Source organism: Uloborus diversus, chromosome 6 (genome assembly GCF_026930045.1).
Source record: "Uloborus diversus isolate 005 chromosome 6, Udiv.v.3.1, whole genome shotgun sequence".
In the NCBI taxonomy this organism is placed as follows: domain Eukaryota; kingdom Metazoa; phylum Arthropoda; class Arachnida; order Araneae; family Uloboridae; genus Uloborus; species Uloborus diversus.
The window spans coordinates 168,548,022-168,567,313 of record NC_072736.1 but is presented as its reverse complement, the minus strand read 5'-3'; the positions used below and the strand labels follow the sequence as shown (position 1 = coordinate 168,567,313).

At 35.3% G+C, this 19,292-nt stretch overlaps 1 protein-coding gene across 1 annotated transcript in view; it reads left to right on the top strand.

Moving 5' to 3' along the window:
* The window catches only part of LOC129225066 (tyrosine-protein phosphatase 69D-like), a 331,748-nt gene that overhangs the window by 221,486 nt on the left and 90,970 nt on the right, over window positions 1-19,292 (top strand). Inside the window, exon 14 of the mRNA XM_054859614.1 lies at window positions 8,390-8,480. Within this exon, the coding sequence (XP_054715589.1) occupies window positions 8,390-8,480 (91 nt within the window). The remainder of the gene's footprint in view (window positions 1-8,389; window positions 8,481-19,292) is intronic.

Genomic DNA, 19,292 nt, shown 5'->3' with positions numbered 1-19,292 from the left:
CCTAGTCGGAAACTAGGAGCCCGGGGCTTGGGGGGGGGGGAGGGGTGACACTGACGCAAAAAAAAAATTAATAATCTATATATATATAAATGAATGTTTGTCTGTATGTCATCCATGAACTCAAAAACTACCCGGCAGATTTGGCTGAAACTTTCACCGTTTGTTATTCTTGGTACTGGGAATGTTTATAGACCAGTTCGAAAAAAATCCGATCGATAGTTCCTTTTTTATTCCAATTTAAGTCACAATCCATTGGATAAATACGAATAAAATGATCGGCTGCAGAAATTAATTCGCGTGAAAGATCTCATTGATAAGAAGTTAGCTGTTGCCATTTTTCTTGAGTTTGAACAAATAAATTCTTTCTTTATTGTTTTATGGCTTTTCATGCAAAGGGGGGATTTAAAACTTTTTCTGTTTGATATTTTTAGCGATGGATTGATCTTGCAAGCTGCGTGAGTACAGAATTTGAGTATAGTCACGGCTTCACTTGATACCTGGACCGATTATTATGAAAATTTCTATATATATATGTATTTTTCCACGGAGAAGGTGCATAATATGCTCATTGAAGCCACTCGCCACCAGGTGGCACTGCAGAGTAGCAACTTCTGCCCCGTTCAACCGATTGTCATGAAAATCAGTATAATGATGTATTTTTTTGTTGGCGTAGCAACGCGTGTCGGGTACAGCTAGTAATAAATAAAAATTAATTTGAATTTTGACATCTGGAATTCAAATTATGTTTTTCGCAATCACGAATGTGTGTGTATGTAGGCGTGTGTGTTTGTGTCTGTGTGCAGGTATGAGTGTGTGGGTAGTTATGTGTGGTAGGGGGGGAATGTGTATGTGTGTGCAGGCATATGTGTTTGTGTCTGTGAGCAGGCATGAGTGTGTGGGTAGTTGTGTGTAGGTGTTTGTATGTATGCGTGTGTGTTTGTGTATGTGTGTAGGTGTATGTATGTGTGTGTATGTGTTTGTTTGTACGTGCGTGTATGTATGCGTGTAAGTGTAGGATATTGACGCAACCTTCGAGATGGCTTTCGCTGGAGGAGCAGCATCGTGAGGAGCCGGTCGACGGTGATGCTGCAGAGGGTGCTGGCGGGAAAATAAAAGGATAGCACATCAAAACAGTCAAATGAAAGCAATAAGCAATCGTGATTGCTCAAAAAAAAAAATCCGAAAAGAAGGGGGGGAGAAAGGAAGAAAGAAAAAGAGGGGGTGAACTCGGGGTGGATACAGACTACTATTTTGGGAGGGGGATCATGCTAAAGAGTAACCACTCCACCCTCATTAATAAACTTATGGTTTTAGGTGTGAAAATTTTCTGAAACTGCTTAGGTGTTAACAAAAAAACACCACATTGATCAGGAATATAGCACCTAATAGGAGAAAAAAAGTCACTAGTTAATTTTATAAACAATTAAAAGAAGTAGTATTTCAAGTATTTACTTGAAAAAAAATAATTAATAAATATAAAGGATAATAAGTAATGAACTTTTGTACTTTTAGAATGAATTCCATTCCATGAACGTTTTGCACTTTTAAAAAATAATAAGAATTGAAAAAAGTACTGAAGTCGTCTACATTTTATCCAGAAGGGCCATTCCACGGGAAACGGTAATTTTATCCCGCACGTTATTTCATTAAAAATATTTAATTTAAAAGGATGATGAACAAAACTTTGTTGCTTAAGAAATCACAAACGCATGTGTGACTTCTTAAGCAAAAACCTTCTTCAAAAATTATTTCTTTGTTATGAAATGTAGGAATTGCCACGTGCGGGACAAAATGACCATTTCCAATGAAATGAGCATTCACACATTTTTTTTTCAATGGTTTAAACAATAATTTCTAAACTAATGAGATATGTTTCCTTTGCGTTGGAACCATAGCTTTCAAAATCTACAATTTGTTTCGTCATTGCTGTATTAATAGAGCAAACATATTAGCTTATTCATAAGCAAGTTACCAGAGGTTGACTTTGGATGGCCCGCACGTGAACCACATAAATAAATTAACAAAATTGTTTAATAAAAATATTACTGCGTCAAGAGTATCTTTGCATCAAATGCAAAGATTAAAAACATCGCTTACCCCTGTTTCATAAAAATATTAAGAGATATGACGAAATGATAAAATGACATTTAAGCGTATTTTTGTCCCGCACATGACGGTGGAATGGCCCATAAAGTGTTTGAATACAATGTGAACGGAAAATATTGTGGACGTTGTAATTGGGGGGGGGGATTCATGACCTCCATGACTCGCCTTTTGTATCCGCTACTGGGAGGACTACGACTAAGAGAAAATGTAAAGATTAAGTAAAGTTTACTCTTTTAATATTTACTATTGTGGCACTTAAAATAGAGTTCATTATTTTCTAGTAAACGGTTTTGATTATTTTTCCCTCCTCTCCCCTCCCCCCTCCGTTTTCTTCTTATTCCCCCGTTTCTCCCCCCCCTCCCTTTTCTATTCCTTCTCTTCTTTCTTCCTTCTCCCTTTTCTTTTTTTTTCCTCTTTTTTTTCATTTTGGGGGGGGGGGGGGGGTAGCGGAAGGGGCGTGGGACATAAATGACAAGCCTTGGCTCTCTGCGGCCCTACAGAGGCACTCCAGAGCGTTTAAGGAGATGCGCTATCACCTTTGGGGAATGAACATCTCATGATACATTCGATGTATCGTAGAAATTTCTTCTGCTAGCATTTAGTGGCGCAGCGAAGAGAGAAGGTTTTGGGGTGAAAACACCCCCCAGAGCCATTGGATATAACATAAATGAAGATTCTAATACTGCAGTTTATGCATATAAAATGGCTATTTTGATCAAATATAGAAAAAAATTCAGAAAGGGTTTTTGATCTAAAAATCCCCTTCAGAAGTATTTTTCATCAAAAAAAACCCTGCAGGACGTATTTTTAATCAATAAATCTCCTCCAAAAGGTATTTTTCATCAGAAAAAAACCCTCCAGAAGGTATATTTCATCAGAAAAAAACCCTCCAGAAGGTAATTTCATCAGAAAAAAACCCTCCAGAAGGTATTTTTCATCAGAAAAAAACCCTCCAGAAGGTATTTTTCATCAGAAAAAAACCCTCCAGAAGGTATATTTCATGAGAAAAAACCCTCCAGAAGGTATTTTTCATCAGAAAAAAACCCTCCAGAAGGTATTTTTCATCAGAAAAAAACCCTCCAGAAGGTATTTTTCATCAGAAAAAAACCCTCCAGAAGGTATTTTTCATCAGAAAAAAACCCTCCAGAAGGTATTTTTCATCAGAAAAAACCCTCCAGAAGGTATTTTTCATCAAAAAAAAAACCCCTCCAGAAGTTATTTCTGGCTGCGCTGGTGCTAGCATTCAAAAAATGTTCAGGAGTTTCTTAATCCTTGACCGCACTTGCCCCACCTTCTCGTATAAGACATTTTTTGAGAATACAAATGATAATTGGGATTTGCATCTACGCGCAGATTAAGTAATGATGGATCATGACACAGAAATCAGTGCTACACATTCTCAAATCTTGAAACGAAAAAAGTATGCAGTTTACGAAAATTCTTTTAAAGCGAGTATCCCATTATGGCAAGACAAGGTTTCAGCAAAAACGATTAAAAAAATAATTATTTTACTTGAGTTCGTTATAAAATGGGGCTGTTTCTTTCAGCCAAAAGTACTACTTTAATTATTGTACCAATTAAAGTACTTGTACTTTAATTGGTATAATACTACAAAACTAGTATTGTACCATAACTACAAAACTAGTATTGGTACAATACTAGTTTTGTAGTATTGTGCCAATTACAATACTACAAAAGTAGTACTTTGTAGTACTTTGTTACAATACTACAAAGTACTGAAATTGGTAGAATAGGCAAAAAAAAATAATAATAACATGAACCCGGAAAACACTTTCATTTTTCCAAAAGTTATTTTTTAATTAACTTTTTTAAATGTCCGATTTTTCAAACAAGGCATGGTTTTTATGACGTCACAAATGATGTACTTATGGCGCATCTGTCTTCCGCGATTCCACGTTATGATAATCAAGAAGCGAATTAAATATTGCGCTCTACGCTTGCTGTCAACCCTATCGTTGTCAGTACACGACAGTAAAGAAGCAAATTAAATATTACGTTCTGCGAATGGCAACAATGAATGGCATTTCATCATTTGTGACGTCATCGGCAGTAGCGTAAACAATGAAAGCGCACCGATTAAAGTAATGTTTTTTAAATATTAAACTTATTCAAATTATTTAAAAAATGATCTGATCCTATATTTTTAAGCATGTTCTTTCAGAAAAAAATACTTTAAAAATTTTGGAAACGATCCCATTGCGAAGGAAAAAAGGGTAATTGTTTCGAAAAAGAAAAATAATAACATTTTAAAATAGAAAACAGCGATTGGTTTTTTAAAAAAAAATTCAAAAAAAATGTTTTTTAATGTTTATAAAAATTAAAAATTAAAACCTTACTGCAACTCCTGATTGCAAAATTTTTAATTTTCTAAAAACGCATTTAGATTCTTTTTTATTTATTTTTTATTATGGAATGCATGAAAGTTCCTTAGTTTGTATTCCTTTTTTTTCTCTCTCTCTTATTTCGTAAAATAAAAGTTTACTGCAAAATTTCCGAAGTCTAATGATTTCCTAAAGAACTTATTCACAATAAGTTTCCTTCAAAATATCTTAAGAATGTGTTTTTTGAAAGCTTTCAATTCGAAATACTTTTCTTCTATGCAATATTTTGATTAAGAACTAACCATAAGAAACTTTTGGTTAAAAAGTTCACTTAAGAGTGCAACAAACAAAACGATCATTAAATATTTACTTAATTTACATTTGCAAGAGATATCGCTTTCATTATGTATTTAAAATGCCGTTACTGTTTAAAATTTTCTAATTAAACTTTTTTTTCCGACTGATTGTTTCTAACGCGTTAATTAGTGATTTGAAAAGATACAAGTTTGCATGAAAAAAGGATTTTTGGTTCAGATTGACTAAAGTAAAATTTAAAATTTATCTGAAGTAAAAAAGTACACGGTAATTATTTTTCTGTTAAATACACAAACCCATTTTAAATTCACTAGGTTTTTATTTAATTGAATCTCTAAGAAATACAAAAAAACAAGCAATTTACTAAAGAACATATATAATTTTTCTTTCGATATAAACCATTTAAAATTTGTTTCTTTACGTTTTTCTTCTTGAAGTGGATAAGAATAATAGGATGAAAAAATTATCTTTTTTATTTTAGATTTAAATGAAAGCGAATGCTGTTATATTTTAAAGTTGAAAGTTTATTTTCTGAAAATTACGTTTAGTTTCCGGAAAAATTAAGCAATTGAGAAATTATTTGAATAATCAAAGAATGAATTTTATTTTTTCAATTTCTTTAACATGATAACATTTTTCGACGTAGTTTCTTTTCAACTAGCAATTACATTTTGAGGCATGTAAATATGTGTAATTATTTACGGAGATACAATTTCATTTTCTTTCTGATCAAGTAACGAAAAAGCATTTTAAATTTAACTAATAAATAAAAGTAATTCGTGATAGAGTTTTGTTTTCGACTAAATCATGTTTATTTATGGCATTATTGAAAAAGTCGCGCTCAAAAAGGATTCTCAATACTGAAATATGTTTAGGAGGCCACAATTTTAGTGTTTTTCGTGGGTTTTTAAACGGGAAAAAAATAGAACTTTTTTTTTTAACTTGGAGGATATTTTAGTCATATTGCAACGGATCCGGTGAGACTTCCAACTTTCTTGAAAGGACGACACAGTTCTTGATTAAGAATACAGGAAATTTATTTACACTGTGTACAGGGAAGATCGTCAACAACTGCTAAATTAATCATCAGCAATTAAGCAAATATCAATCAACACCGTAAACTCAACGGTTACACGCGTATTTTCATCCAAATACGAAAAACAACACAGCGAAATGCCTCGCAATAAACAGAGCTAATACACTCTCAGCACAAATTCTCAATCGAAACTAACACTTCATCCAGCGAAACGGCTTATATACACACCGAAAAGAAATCTCTCAAATATTCCACAAGATTCCAAACGCTTCTCGAAAATAGTAGACCGTTATCAAATTTTATCAGTGAACAAAAAAGAAATAGGGGGGTCGTATACTTTAGCCGAATGTATAGGGGTTGTATATTCATTACGGGAAACTATTTACAGGTTACGTTACTACAATAATTACTATTTACAGAATTTGTAACAATATTTTAAAGTACACCTTGTAATTTTTTTTTAATCTTTTCCTCCTGAAATAGTAGAGTTAGAAGCTGCTGTCCATGGGCGGTCACCATCAGAGCTTGTTTGCTGGTGGGTATTACCGAAGCAACAATTTTTATCTGCAATCATTGCATTTTTTTTTTTTTCTCGTTAACAACATATTTCCGAAGAATATAAACCGAATTGTGATCAAAAAAGTTGAAAACTGCATGTTTTTGAGGTATTTGATTGCAATGTCATGCAATTTTGCTCTATAAAATACCACGTATGAAGGAATTCACTGTATATACAGGGTGTTCCGTTTTAAACTTGGAGATTTTGATTCTTCCAACGAGCTTCGTTTTTCACGCCTTCTTATTTATCTTTTCTGTTTTTTTAATGGAGAGTGGCAGCTTTTAGGTCTTGATGGCAGTTTTCTTACTTTTAGTTACTGCAGGGTCTCAATCGATTTCTTGTTTGACATTAGGGAAAAGGGGACGCATTGTTTTGTTTTACATTATTTTAAAGATTCGTATTACACGGTTTCGATACAACACAGTACATATAGCCATGATTTACGCTATGTAAATACAGTTGAACTCTGTTAATACGAAATGTCAAAAACCCTCGAATTTATTCGTATCAGCCGTTATTCAGAACAACCGTTAATGAGTAACGCAGTGAAAAAACGAAGAAAGGCTTATACAGGGTGTTCCGTTTTGACCAGCAAGACCTTTATTTTCGCAACCGTTAGTCCTAGATGAATACTTCCAATTGCAAAAAATGTTCAAAATCAGATGCAGGGTTGAGATACTGAAAGCTTGAAGAAAAAATAAAGGCGAGTCAAAAAATACAAAATTTAACTTTTTATACGGGCCCTAGGTCCCCTATTTTGTATTTAGGGAAATAATCTCCATTGAAAGATATTACTAACCTAAAAAATTTGACATTCGTGCGACCAAAACTAAAGGAGATATTAGAGTTTAAAATTTTAAGGAACCGCATAGAAGATGAGATTGGATCTTATCGCCCTTTCAGCTGAATGACAGGTTGTCGAAGTAAAAAAGCAAAATATTGATATTTTTCATTGCCATTCAAAACAAAATGCAAATGTCATGCCATGATACGCGAAAACGCACTAAAAAACCTCAATCAATTTGAAAAACCACACACGATGCACACATGAAATTTTAAACACTTGTTAACAGCTATAGTTTCCCCTAAAAGGTGTTATTGGCGGCGAGTGATAAGTGGTGTAAGTCACAAAGCGCTGCGTTTCATATATTAGTGAGTATTGGTCGTACTAATTTCAAACTTTTTGTGTTCGAATTATTTTTCGATGGACATTATTTCTCTAAATATAAGTTAGGGGACCTGGGGCCCGTATAAAAAGTTAAATTTTGTATTTTTTAACGACTTTTTATTTTTACTTTGAACTTTCATTATCTTAACCCTGCATCTGATTTTGAACATTTTTGCAATTGGAAACATACATCTAGGACTAACCGTTGCGAAAATAAAGGTCTTTGCAGGTTAAAAAGGAACACCCTATAGATTTCGTGAGACTGGGAAAGGTATTTACGACTATTTAGGACTGCTATCGAGTCCCTCTATCGCCCCAGCTAGAGCCGCTATATAGATAGGCCGACGCATCAGATTAAGTTTAGCCATTTTGGATCGGATTTTTCACTGTTGCTCTGCTAGGGTTACCACAGCATAGTTTCAAATTTCGCCAAATTTGCCGAAAATAATATTTTATTCACGTACTGCTAATCATTGCTTACAGTGAACAATCACCAGATGCGACAACTCGCCAGAAAAGATATCCACTCAAACACGCGCTCCGATCAAGGCGCGTGTTTGAGTGGTTGCCTTTTCCGGCGAGTTATCGCGTTGGTGATTGTTTAGTGTAAGTAAATATTAGCGGCACGTGAGTTGTTTGTAAAATAAAATATTATTTTCTGCAAATTTGGCGAAATCCGAAACTTTCTGTGGTAACCCAAGCAGTGCAACAATGAAAAATCCGATCCAAAATGGCTAAACTTAAGCTGATGCGTCGGCCTGTCTATATAGCGGCTCTAGCCCTAGCTAGTCCATTTGCTTAAATCATTTTGTTATCAGTATAAAACATACAATGTTCATACTTAACTGTGTTTTCTTTTCTAGGCTTTGCCAGATGTGTTTCGTGACAGATCAACCACAGCATCTGATTGTATAGAAAATGCGTGCAAGAACAGGTATCCGGAAATCAAAGCATGTAAGAAAACACATGTTTGACTTTTCATAATCGATAAAACATTTCATTTGTTATTTATCTATTAACCCCTTCAGTCGGAATTATGAAATATTTGACCAAAAATGTTGATTTGGTACACAGTGTACTATGGTAAAGGGTATCTTATAGACAACATTTTGAGTTTGTAGGAGAAAAATTAAGAGTTATGGCACGTCCAATATTCCGGACTTATATTTTTGAAATCAATATTTCATATACAAAAACGATAAAATACCAAACAATCTTTATTATAAAATGTTCTACCAACAATTATAAAACATAATATAAGCGTTTGAAACGATTAATTAAAGATTATATATTTTCAAAAAAATCAGGAAAAAAAAAACTCTCTTTTCAGATGTAAATCCATGGTTGGAAAAATGAGCCACTCTCTATCTCTCAATCCTTATATATCAGTGTTGTCAATCCCAAAACGAAAAATTATTTCACAGATTATAATAAGCAGAATGTAAGAGTCAACTACAAAAAAAAATCAACTAATTAAATTAATTATTAAGTAATTAGCAGCTGTTTAAAGTGGTTGTCCGGTATACCGGACACCAGGTTTGAAGGGGTTAAAACAAGTCTAATGCTAATTTTCCAGAAAATATAGAAGCTTTTAAATAATTATCTTAGTCGAAACAAAGAAGTTAGGAGTAAATATAAAGTTTAAAATGAAACGACAACAATACTCAGTTCAAATATTAAACACCATCAAAAGTTTTAGTTCGTAAGAAGCCGATGGGAAAATTTAGCTAATTAAAGAGGCGATATCAAAAGTTGTCTCTGAAGAGGGAAGATTCGGAAGTTTATCTGGGAATTCAGTAGTAATAATAATGCTTAATTAACAAAAGGGTTTTATGAGAAGTTTTGCCCGTAAAAGGAAACAATAACCACGTTGAGTTGGTCAATGGTACTTACTCTTTAGGTCATGAAAGATGAAGATAACAAAACTACTTCCCAAAATTAAATGAGAAGGTAATTAACTTTGTTTGAGTGTAGGAGCGAAGTTTTCTAAAGTGGTTACGGGAAAGGGTTGCTATATTTTAGAGGTTCAAAATGACATCTGTAGAAAATACCATAAAGTTGGATAATTATCTTTGTGCTTAAGAAAGTAAAATAAGAAACAACAACGTCAAATAGCACAAATTGCAGCTTACTGCACACACGTGTTTTGGGGTTATAAGGAACCCCTTTTTCAAAGCAAAATGAGTGAGCTTGTGGATTGAAAGATATGATGCTTTTGTTGGACATCTTTTCACCCACGAGCCCATTTATTTTGCACTGAAAACGGGGTTCTATGTAACCATAAGACACGTGTTTGCAGTAAGCTGCAATTTTCTGCGATTAAACGTAGTTTCTTCTTTACTAAATAATAAAGCAGAAAGTCTCTCTGTCCGGAGGATGTCTAGATGTCTGTAGGATGTCTGTTACGCGCATAGCGCCTAAACCGTTCGGCCGATTTTCTTGAAATTTGGCACAAAGTTAGTATGAAGCATGGGGGTGTGCACCTCGAAGCGATTTTTCGAAAATTCGATGTGGTTCTTTTTCTATTCCAATTTTAAGAAAAAAATTTCTATTCCAATTTTAAGAAAAAAATATCATAAGATGGACGAATAAATTACGAAATTATGATAACGTGGAACCGTAACATGGGCACAAGCCAATTGGCGAGATACGAAATTATCATAACGTGGAACCGTAACGTGGGCACAAGCCAATTGGCGAGAAAATTCACTACACATCATTTGTAAAGATACAGGCGAACCAAAAGACCTTTTAATTTGCTATTACGGGCGAAGCCGTGCGGGTACCACTAGTTACTAATAATAAAGCAGAAACTCTCTCTGTCCGGAGGATGTCTGGATGTCTGTAGGATGTTTGTAGGATGTCTGTGACGCGCATAGCGCCTAGACCGTTCGGCCGATTTTCATGAAATTTGGCACAAAGTTAGTATGTAGCATGGGGGTGTGCACCTCGAAGCGATGTTTCGAAAATTCGATGTGGTTCTTTTTTTATTCCAATTTTAAGAAAAAAAAACTATCATAAATTACGAAATTATCATAACGTGGAACCGTAACATGGGCACAAGCCAATTGGCGAGATACGAAATTATCATAACGTAGAACCGTAACGTCGGTACAAGCCGATTGGCGAGAAAATTCACCATACATTATTTGTAAATATACAGGCGAACCAAAAGACCTTTAATTTTTCTATTACGGGCGAAGCCGTGCGGGTGCCACTAGTATTTTAATAAAATGCTACAGTACATGTAGAAAATTGTCGTCTTCCAGTATGAGGCAGTGAAGAGCAAAGGGATGTAAGTGGACACTTTCAAGTTTTGAGTAAAACGCGTTTAAAGGTAACGTCCTGGGTAGGCCTTCATTGAATGTTTTTTTTTTCTAAATAATGCTGTACAGCAGCAACTACCAGGGCTACTAGTACTGTTTCCTGCTCCAAGACAAAGGAGAGGCTCCCTTACTATTTGTACTGGTTATCTCCAAATTTTTAATTTTAGCACTTACATTCCTTTACTTCTCACAGCCTCATATGTGAATCAATATCTTAATTTAGGATGGCGAATATTCATTTTCATGGAAATTTATTTAAAACCAGTGGTACCCGCACGGCTTTGCCCGTAATAGAAAAAATTAAAAGGTCTTTTGGTTCGCCTGTATATTTACAAATAATGTGTGGTGAATTTTCTCGCTAGTTGGCTTGTACCTATGTTACGGTTCCACGTTATGATCATTTCGTACCTCGCCAATTGGCTTGTGCCCGTGTTACGGTTCCACGTTATGATAATTTCGTAATTTACTCGTCCATCTTATGATAATTTTCTTCTTAAAATTGGAATAGAAAAAGAACCACATCGAATTTTCGAAAAATCGCTTCGAGGTGCACACCCCCATGCTACAAACTAACTTTGTGCCAAATTTCATGAAAATCGGCCGAACGGTCTAGGCGCTATGCGCGTCACAGACATCCTACAGACATCCAGACATCCTCCGGACAGAGAGACTTACTGCTCTATTATCAGTAAAGATAAAGATATAAATGTAAAAACAAAGGATAATTTTTTATAGTACCCATGTTCGGTTTTCACACTATTGTCCTCGTCTGGAAAAGTATTTTTCAGTTCTTAATTGCTGAAGAAATTTTAGTAATTTTCACAATCGTAAACAAAAGCATCTAGTTGAAAATTTTGTGTAATTTTAAGCCTTGAAAAGATCCTTGCAAAGTTCTGCCAACTATATTGTTGAAATGTTTTTTCTACATATTTTCAAAACGAGAATTGTCATGAAATTTTATAATTTAATACTAGCCTGTGTGCCCGGCGTTGCACGGGCTACTTAAAAAATTAAAGAGATGTCCAATTGATGTTTTTGTATTACTCTGACATCAGTTTCTAAAGCGCTAAGGAGTAAATAAATACGCTTAATGCAAGGTTTGTAAAACACCAGTAGAGCATATTTTTGTCAAAATTCTCTTTAACGTTAATCATAGTTATCATTGATACAAGTTATGAGTATTTTCAATTAGCACAAAAGATGAAAATATATGCATTATCAACTATAATCTCTGGTCACTTTAAACTGAATTAAATCTGATAGACTATATCTGAAACATTTATGTACAATTACGATCATCTTTTTACATAAAATGACACACGCATTTTGATTGATTATGTGAAACTAAAGCACCAAGACTAAATAAATACCAATAAGCATTAATTTAATACCAAGTCATCAGATTCCAAGCTAGCTTTAGTTAAAATCCTTAAAAACAATTTTTTTTTTGTTCAACTCTGTTTCACTTAAAGAAATCCAACCACTCTTAATTTAACATGTTCTTTTAACGATACAAACTGTATTTCAAAAATAGAAACAGGAAAGAAAAAGAAAGTTATTGCAATACGAAAACTCACCCATGTAACGGGAAAAAGTTCAACAAAATAAACATAATTAGTCGCACATCCTAAATGTATCAAAATATGAGGCCGGTGAACGATAAACTTGCACTACAATCAATAAACATATCTAAAGAAACAACTTTCCTATGCTGAAAGGAGTTAAGAACGTCGAGTGTAAAAAAATAAAAAAAGGACAGACGATAAAATAAAGGCTATATCCGAATAGAGCAACCAATTTTAAACTTATTTGAAATGAAATTCTAGATGGAAACGTTGTTTTAAGATTTGGACAGCAGCCAAAAAAATCTCTTTTAAAACAATTATTAGAATTTTATTTGCTCATACGCAAAATGGCAACAGGAAAGAAATAAAAATTCCTGAATAACGTTATGTTAATTAACGTTTTAATTAATATCTCCGCTAATTAAAGACGTACAATTACGAGATTGGTTCTATTGTTTTCTTTGGAAAATTTCGAATTGATCGGTATCTCGTTCGACTCTCGATTCGCAGCGGTTCTTGAGGAGATCGATCTTCAGACAGACAGACAGACAGACGGACGCGAACAGATTTTAATATTATAGTGGATGTTGACTTTTTTACAAATAATTTTTTCACAGTGTATTAAACAAAGTTAAAATTCAATCTTTTAAAATTATTTTAAAATCAAAACCGCGCAATATAAAATTCAAATTTTATACCGTGTAACAATGACAACTGCGTAGCGTAAAACTTTTTTGACATTGTGCCACCAAAACACGTGCTTCAAATTTTGTGTTTAAATAACGTTATTTGTATCATTTACGTGGCAATGAAATGCATTCGTTTTCATACCTTAGGAATATAACGCTATATATTAATACTAGCAAAATTACCCGGCGTTGCCTGGGTCAGTAATAATTATGAGAAAAAATCGTTACTTGATTTTGTTTTCTGGTTTAAGTGAAAGAATTTAAAACACATCTTTTTGACGTGATTAAAAATCGAGTTTCTTCCTTACCCATAAAAGTAAAATAGCAATAAGTATAAAGAACAAAATAGTATTGATTTAGAAACGAAAGCACTATATTTAAGCATATACAAATTTCCAAAACATGAAATTATTCTTCTCATGTTTAAAAAGATTAATCTGTTGATACTTTTTTTTTCTTAACATGGAGTCTAAAACCTTCTCTGTATTGCTATTGAAGTTGCTCGTAATCCCCTTATACTTGCTTTAGTTATTTTGGGAAATTTCAATCATTGTGGGCTCTTGGTGCGATTTTACCGAATTTGCGGGAATTGTTTTGGGATACCTTCGATGATGCTCCCTCCTTCTTTCCTTACTTTGTAAAACGATATGGTATTAATTTTCGTTACAAAGATATTATCGCCTGGTGCTGAGATACTTTTGGTCACCATAAAATGGCGCTAAAGAGTTTCATCCGAAATGTTTCCAAAATAAGTAGTAAAATTTGGCGATTGTTTGAAATTGTGCAAAAAGGAAAAATTAATGGAAGTTTTTGTGCTGTTTATGGATTTGCCTAATTTAGTTGCTGGATTATTTAACACAGTAAAAAAAGTTTTTTAAAGATTCTTTGATTGGCGATATTTTGTTTACATGGTGAAAGCTGAGAAACATTATGACGTAGTCTTCGGCTTCAAAAACAGCGACGTTGAAAAAAACTGCCAAATGCATCAGCTACGGAAATCTTTCTGCAAAAATTTTGGCGATCAGCTGGTGGATTGGATAATGAGTAAGTGTTCAATCAGCATAAATAATAATAAAAACCATTAATTATATTAAAGTTCCGTTTAAATGGAAAATGGTCAGCCAAATCATATATTATTTGCCAATCTTGTGCAAAAATCTTACTTCAAGATTTGATTTGAGAAAAGCCTTGAACAGTCACGAAAAGCAAAGATTAGTCAACAATACAACAATTGTCGCTATCGACAGGGAGTTGAGATGATACACTAAATACTGTATTGAGTTGAGGAAAGCCTTCGAACATGGAACTAAAAAGCTCATAACTCGTTTTTTATTCTACTTAGAAATTTCGAATAGGTGCCATCTTCAGCAGAAAAATCAGAGCTTTCGATGGACATATAATGTAAATATGTGCAAGTATTTTTTCATCCCTATATTAGAGAATTTATACAAAAATTGTATTTTGTTGCTCCCCTAAGGGGGTTTTGCCCCCCATAACAGGACGAAAACTACCCTATGTGTTATTCTGATGCATAAGCTATATTATTGTAAGGTTTCATCAAAATCCGTTCAGTAGTTTTCGCGTGAAAGAGTAACAAACATCCATACATCCATACAGACAAACTTTCGCATATATAATAGTAGTAAGATTTTGCTGCTGGGTACAGAACACAACGAACGAATACATAAAAAACTAAAACGATACATAGTGCAAAAACCTGGTGCAAAAACTGAACATCAAAAAGCATTTTACTAGCATTTTATGAGTTATAGTTCTAGCAGATGCTTAACATAAATCCAGTATGTAAATATTCATGCCTGCCGTTGTTCCCAGAGTTCTAAATGTTCACAAGCACACTACAAGCGCTGGAAATTACATATCAAAATAACCATTAGCATTTCCTCTAGTGGTCGTCTGTATTTGTATTGCACTGATGAGCGCTGCCGGTGCACGGAACCAAGCAAACAAGAGTTGGATTTTAATAATCGATCGCATTTCGTTTAATGGATTCTGGGGCTCTTCGATCTAGCGATCGCATGTCAGGTGCAAGCCGTAATGAAATTAACATACATGAGCTTCGGTGGAGTGTTTGGCTCGAAATAATGTTGGCATTCTTCGGTGATTTCGATTGGCTAAAAAGTAGCCTAAAGTTTCATTTCTTTTTTGAACAATCAAGAGTGGGGTTGTTTCCTTCAGTCAAAATTACTACTTTTAGTCACTGAAATTGAAAGAATAAGCAAACAAAAAAATCACGAAGTTAGAAAAACTTTTATTTTCCCGACAGTTATTTTTTATTTAATTTTTTTAAATGTCCGATTTTGGAAAAGGCGTGGTCTTTATGTCGTCGCAAGTGATGTACTTTGGCGTACTACTCCATTGCCGCGCTAAACGTTTACGACCGCGTTGCCAGGTTATGATAATTTGCGCTGTGCGCTAATGGCATCAGTGACTGGCATTTCATCACTTATGATGTCATGTGCAGAAACGTGAAAAATGAATTTCTATCTGCGCATCGATTAAAATAGTTGTTTAAAAATATTAAACTTTGTCAAAGTATTTCAAAAATGGGTAACTCCTATGTTTCCTTGTTTCTCTCACTTGACCGTAGTTGATGTTGTTTTGATTTTATTTTTCTGTGCTAACAATACAAATTCCTCTGGTCCACGGGTCTCCGCGAGCACGTTCCTCTTCCTGGGCAGGGATGCGAAATCGGAGGGAAAATGACAGACTCTGACTCCGGGAATAGAGCATTCGACTCCAACTGCCTTCCTCCCAAAATAGTCCGACTCCGTAAGTACTGGCGAAATTGTGGACTTAGAGGGAAAGTAATCGACTCCGACTCTTGAAATTTTGACCTTCCACCCCCGACTCCAACTCCTTTACCCTCAAACTGTCCTTCTCCGACTCCCCACTCCCCAAGCACTGGAAGAAATTTGGACTAAGAAGCAAAATAACAGACTCCGACTCATGGAATTTTAGACCTTTCACTCCCGACTCCGACTTCTTTATCCCCAAAATAGTCAAACTCATACTCCTTTGCCCCCAAAACAGTCCGACTTCTGACTCCGCAAGTATTGGCAGAATTGTGGACCTAGAGGGAAAATAACGGACTCCGACTCTTGGAATTTTAGACTTTCTACTCCCGACTCCGACTCCTTTTCCGAAAAAAATTCCGACTCCGACTCTTGCAATTTTAGACCTTCCACTCCCGACTCCGACTCCAATTCCATTACCCTCAAACAGTTCGACTCCGATTCCGCAAGCGCTGTCAGAAGTTTGGATCTAGAGGGGGAAAAACCGACTGTGACTCTTTGAATTTTAGACCTTCCACTCCAGACTTCTTTACCCTTAAAACGCTTAGACTCCTACTCCGCAAGCACTGAGAGAGTCGTGGACTTAGAGGGAAAATAACTGACTCCAACTCATGTAATTTTAGACTTTCCATTCCTAACTCGGACTCTTATACCCCAAAAGCAACCAGACTCAGACTCCGCAGACCTGCTCCTGGGCGGTGGCGTCCTCGTCCCCAGGAATGGACTTTATTTATACTGCCGTGTGCAGGTAAAGGGCAGTAACTGCAAATTTTTCATTTTTCATTTTTTTTTTTTGCATTTTTGTCATCTATTGTACGACATCTTTATTGTATAAGCTCGTTTATTTGGTTTCAGCTGAAAAAAAGGCTCGAAAAAGACGTGTAATTCCAACCTTTCCCATAGTTAGTATTGAATCCAAAACGCGTTTCTTCAATTATCTCGAAAACTCATTTCTGCAGATACTGCCGTTTACCTGCACACGGCAGTATATATGTATATGTGTGTAGGTGCGTGTATGTATGCGTGTAAGTGTAGGATATTGACGAAACCTGGAGACGGTTTTCGCTAGAGGTGCAGCATCGTGAGGAGCCCGCCTGTCCACGGTGATGCTGCGGAGGGTGCTGGTGGGAAAATAAAATCATAGGAACGCCAAAAACAGTCAAGTGAGAACAATAAGCAATCGTGATTGCTCAACATGAAGTAGAGAATGTTACTTTTTAAAACTCATGTTAGTGTTCATCAAAAAGACTAAAACATGGATAATATAATAAATTTAACAATCGTTAGCTTTTCTAAAAGCTTTCTTGATAAATAATCAACTTTTCTTTGCCAAAGAAATTAGAAATTAAACAATCAACTATTGCTCTGCAAACCAGGCATTTAAACTAAGAGTAACGTAAGTTAATTTACTGTTTGTGAAAAACTGTTTCTGCTGAAAAAAAGACGCGAAAAAGACGTCTAATTCCAAGATGTCCCAATGGTTAGTATTGAATCCGACACACATTTCTTCAAATTTCTCGAAAAGTCGTTTCTGCAGATATTGCCGTTTACCTGCACACGGCAGTATACCCGACCCTCTCGAATATGAGGAATCATTAGCCACGTTTATAACGCACTTTTCGACCCGGTAAATCCGCAAAAAACCGATTGAAAAATTCCCCGTTTCCATGTAAAAAGAGGTTCTCCCATAAAGTACCAGAGAAAGCGGTTTTTACCCAGCATCCTTAGCGGCTAGTAGACGAACTTGTTTTCGCGTAATGCATTCTGTGTAAAAACACCGCTTTCACTCCAGAAGCTAGCAGGAGTAGAAAGATTCCACATAAACCCCGCAAATAACCGGAATGCGGTGAAAAGCAGGTTTTTTCCGGGGTCGAAAGTGTCCATGGAAACGGCCATATTGTATGTCATTATGAAGTATCAACTTTTTAAAAAGTTTTCTTGCGCTCAAAAACGGGCGTGACCATGCGGTCACATCCGTAACACGTACGAATCGGTATTTTGCATGTATAAAAATTATTTTCAAAGAATTGATACTTCTTATTATAATAAACAATGGTTTCTGGTATTTGAATATATCAGAATTAAAAGTTTAAGTTTAAAATTCCGGAAAATAGATGCGTCAAAATAACTCATTTGAGGCAGTGAGAAGGAAAGGGATGCAAGTGGACATTTTCAAGTTTTGAGCAAAACGCGCTTAAAGATAACGTCCTAGGTAGGCCTTCATTGAAAGGTTCTTCTATGTTATGCTGTTTAACAAAACCTACCAGGGCTACTGCCATGGGCGCCCATATGGGGGCAAGTAGGGGCTCAAGCCCCCCCCCCCCCCCCTTGGCAATTAGAACTCCCTTAGTACTTTTTTCTTTGTAAAAATGTAAAAGACATTTTTTCTCCAGCCATTAATGAATAAGTTATTAAAAATGTCAAGCTTTAATAACTCTAATCTGTGCTGAACTCGGTTTCCGTGGGGAAAATATCCTGCTAAACCATGTGAGAAATATCTGAGCCCCCTCCCCCCCCCTCCCAAAAAATGCATATGGGCGCCCATGGCTACTACTATTGATTTGAGGCCCCTAGTTTCAAAACCGGATGCTTGCAAAAAATTCGATTTTTTTTTTTTTTTTTTTTTTTGTTAATCTTGTAGAGAATCATAAGGCTTATTTGCCTGCTCAATATTAGGTTCAAAAACCGCTTCTTTCCCCCTTGAAATGGGGCGGGAAGGTCTGCCTCAGTTTCAAAACCGGACTTTTACGTCTCCTGTAAAATTTGGTTTTCTACAAGTGTCCGGTTTTGAAACTAGGGGCCTCATTTGTACATGTTATATCCAAATGTTTAATTTTGTCACTTACATCCCTATGCTTCTCACTGCCTCCCTTGTATAAGTGGACTGAGCATGTACTTTAAGATATTGACGTTAATAAACATCAGCCAAATAGAAACAAAAATAATTTTTGCGCATATTCTCCAAAATACACTAGCATATTTCTTAAATTGCGATAATTTTAGCGAACAGTGCAGTGCTGGTTAGTTGAGCTGTGACCTTCACTATCTTTACCTGTTTTAGGGGAGCTTAGTGAAAATTAGACGTGTTATTGACTTGGATTTTAGTCGGAATATTTTTGAAAAACTACTGATAAGTTTCTAAACTCAACTTAGTGCCAATTACCCCTCCCTATTTTCCGAAACAGAGGTAAACATTGTCAGAGTCGGAGCTCAACTTCTCCTAGACTCACAATGTTTCTGCTATTTCTGCTATTATCTCTACTAATAATAAAGCTGAAAGTCTCTCTGTCTGGATATCTGGATCTCTGTGACGCGCACAGCGCCTAGACCGTTCAGCCGATTTTCATGAAATTTGGCACAAAGTTAGTTCGTA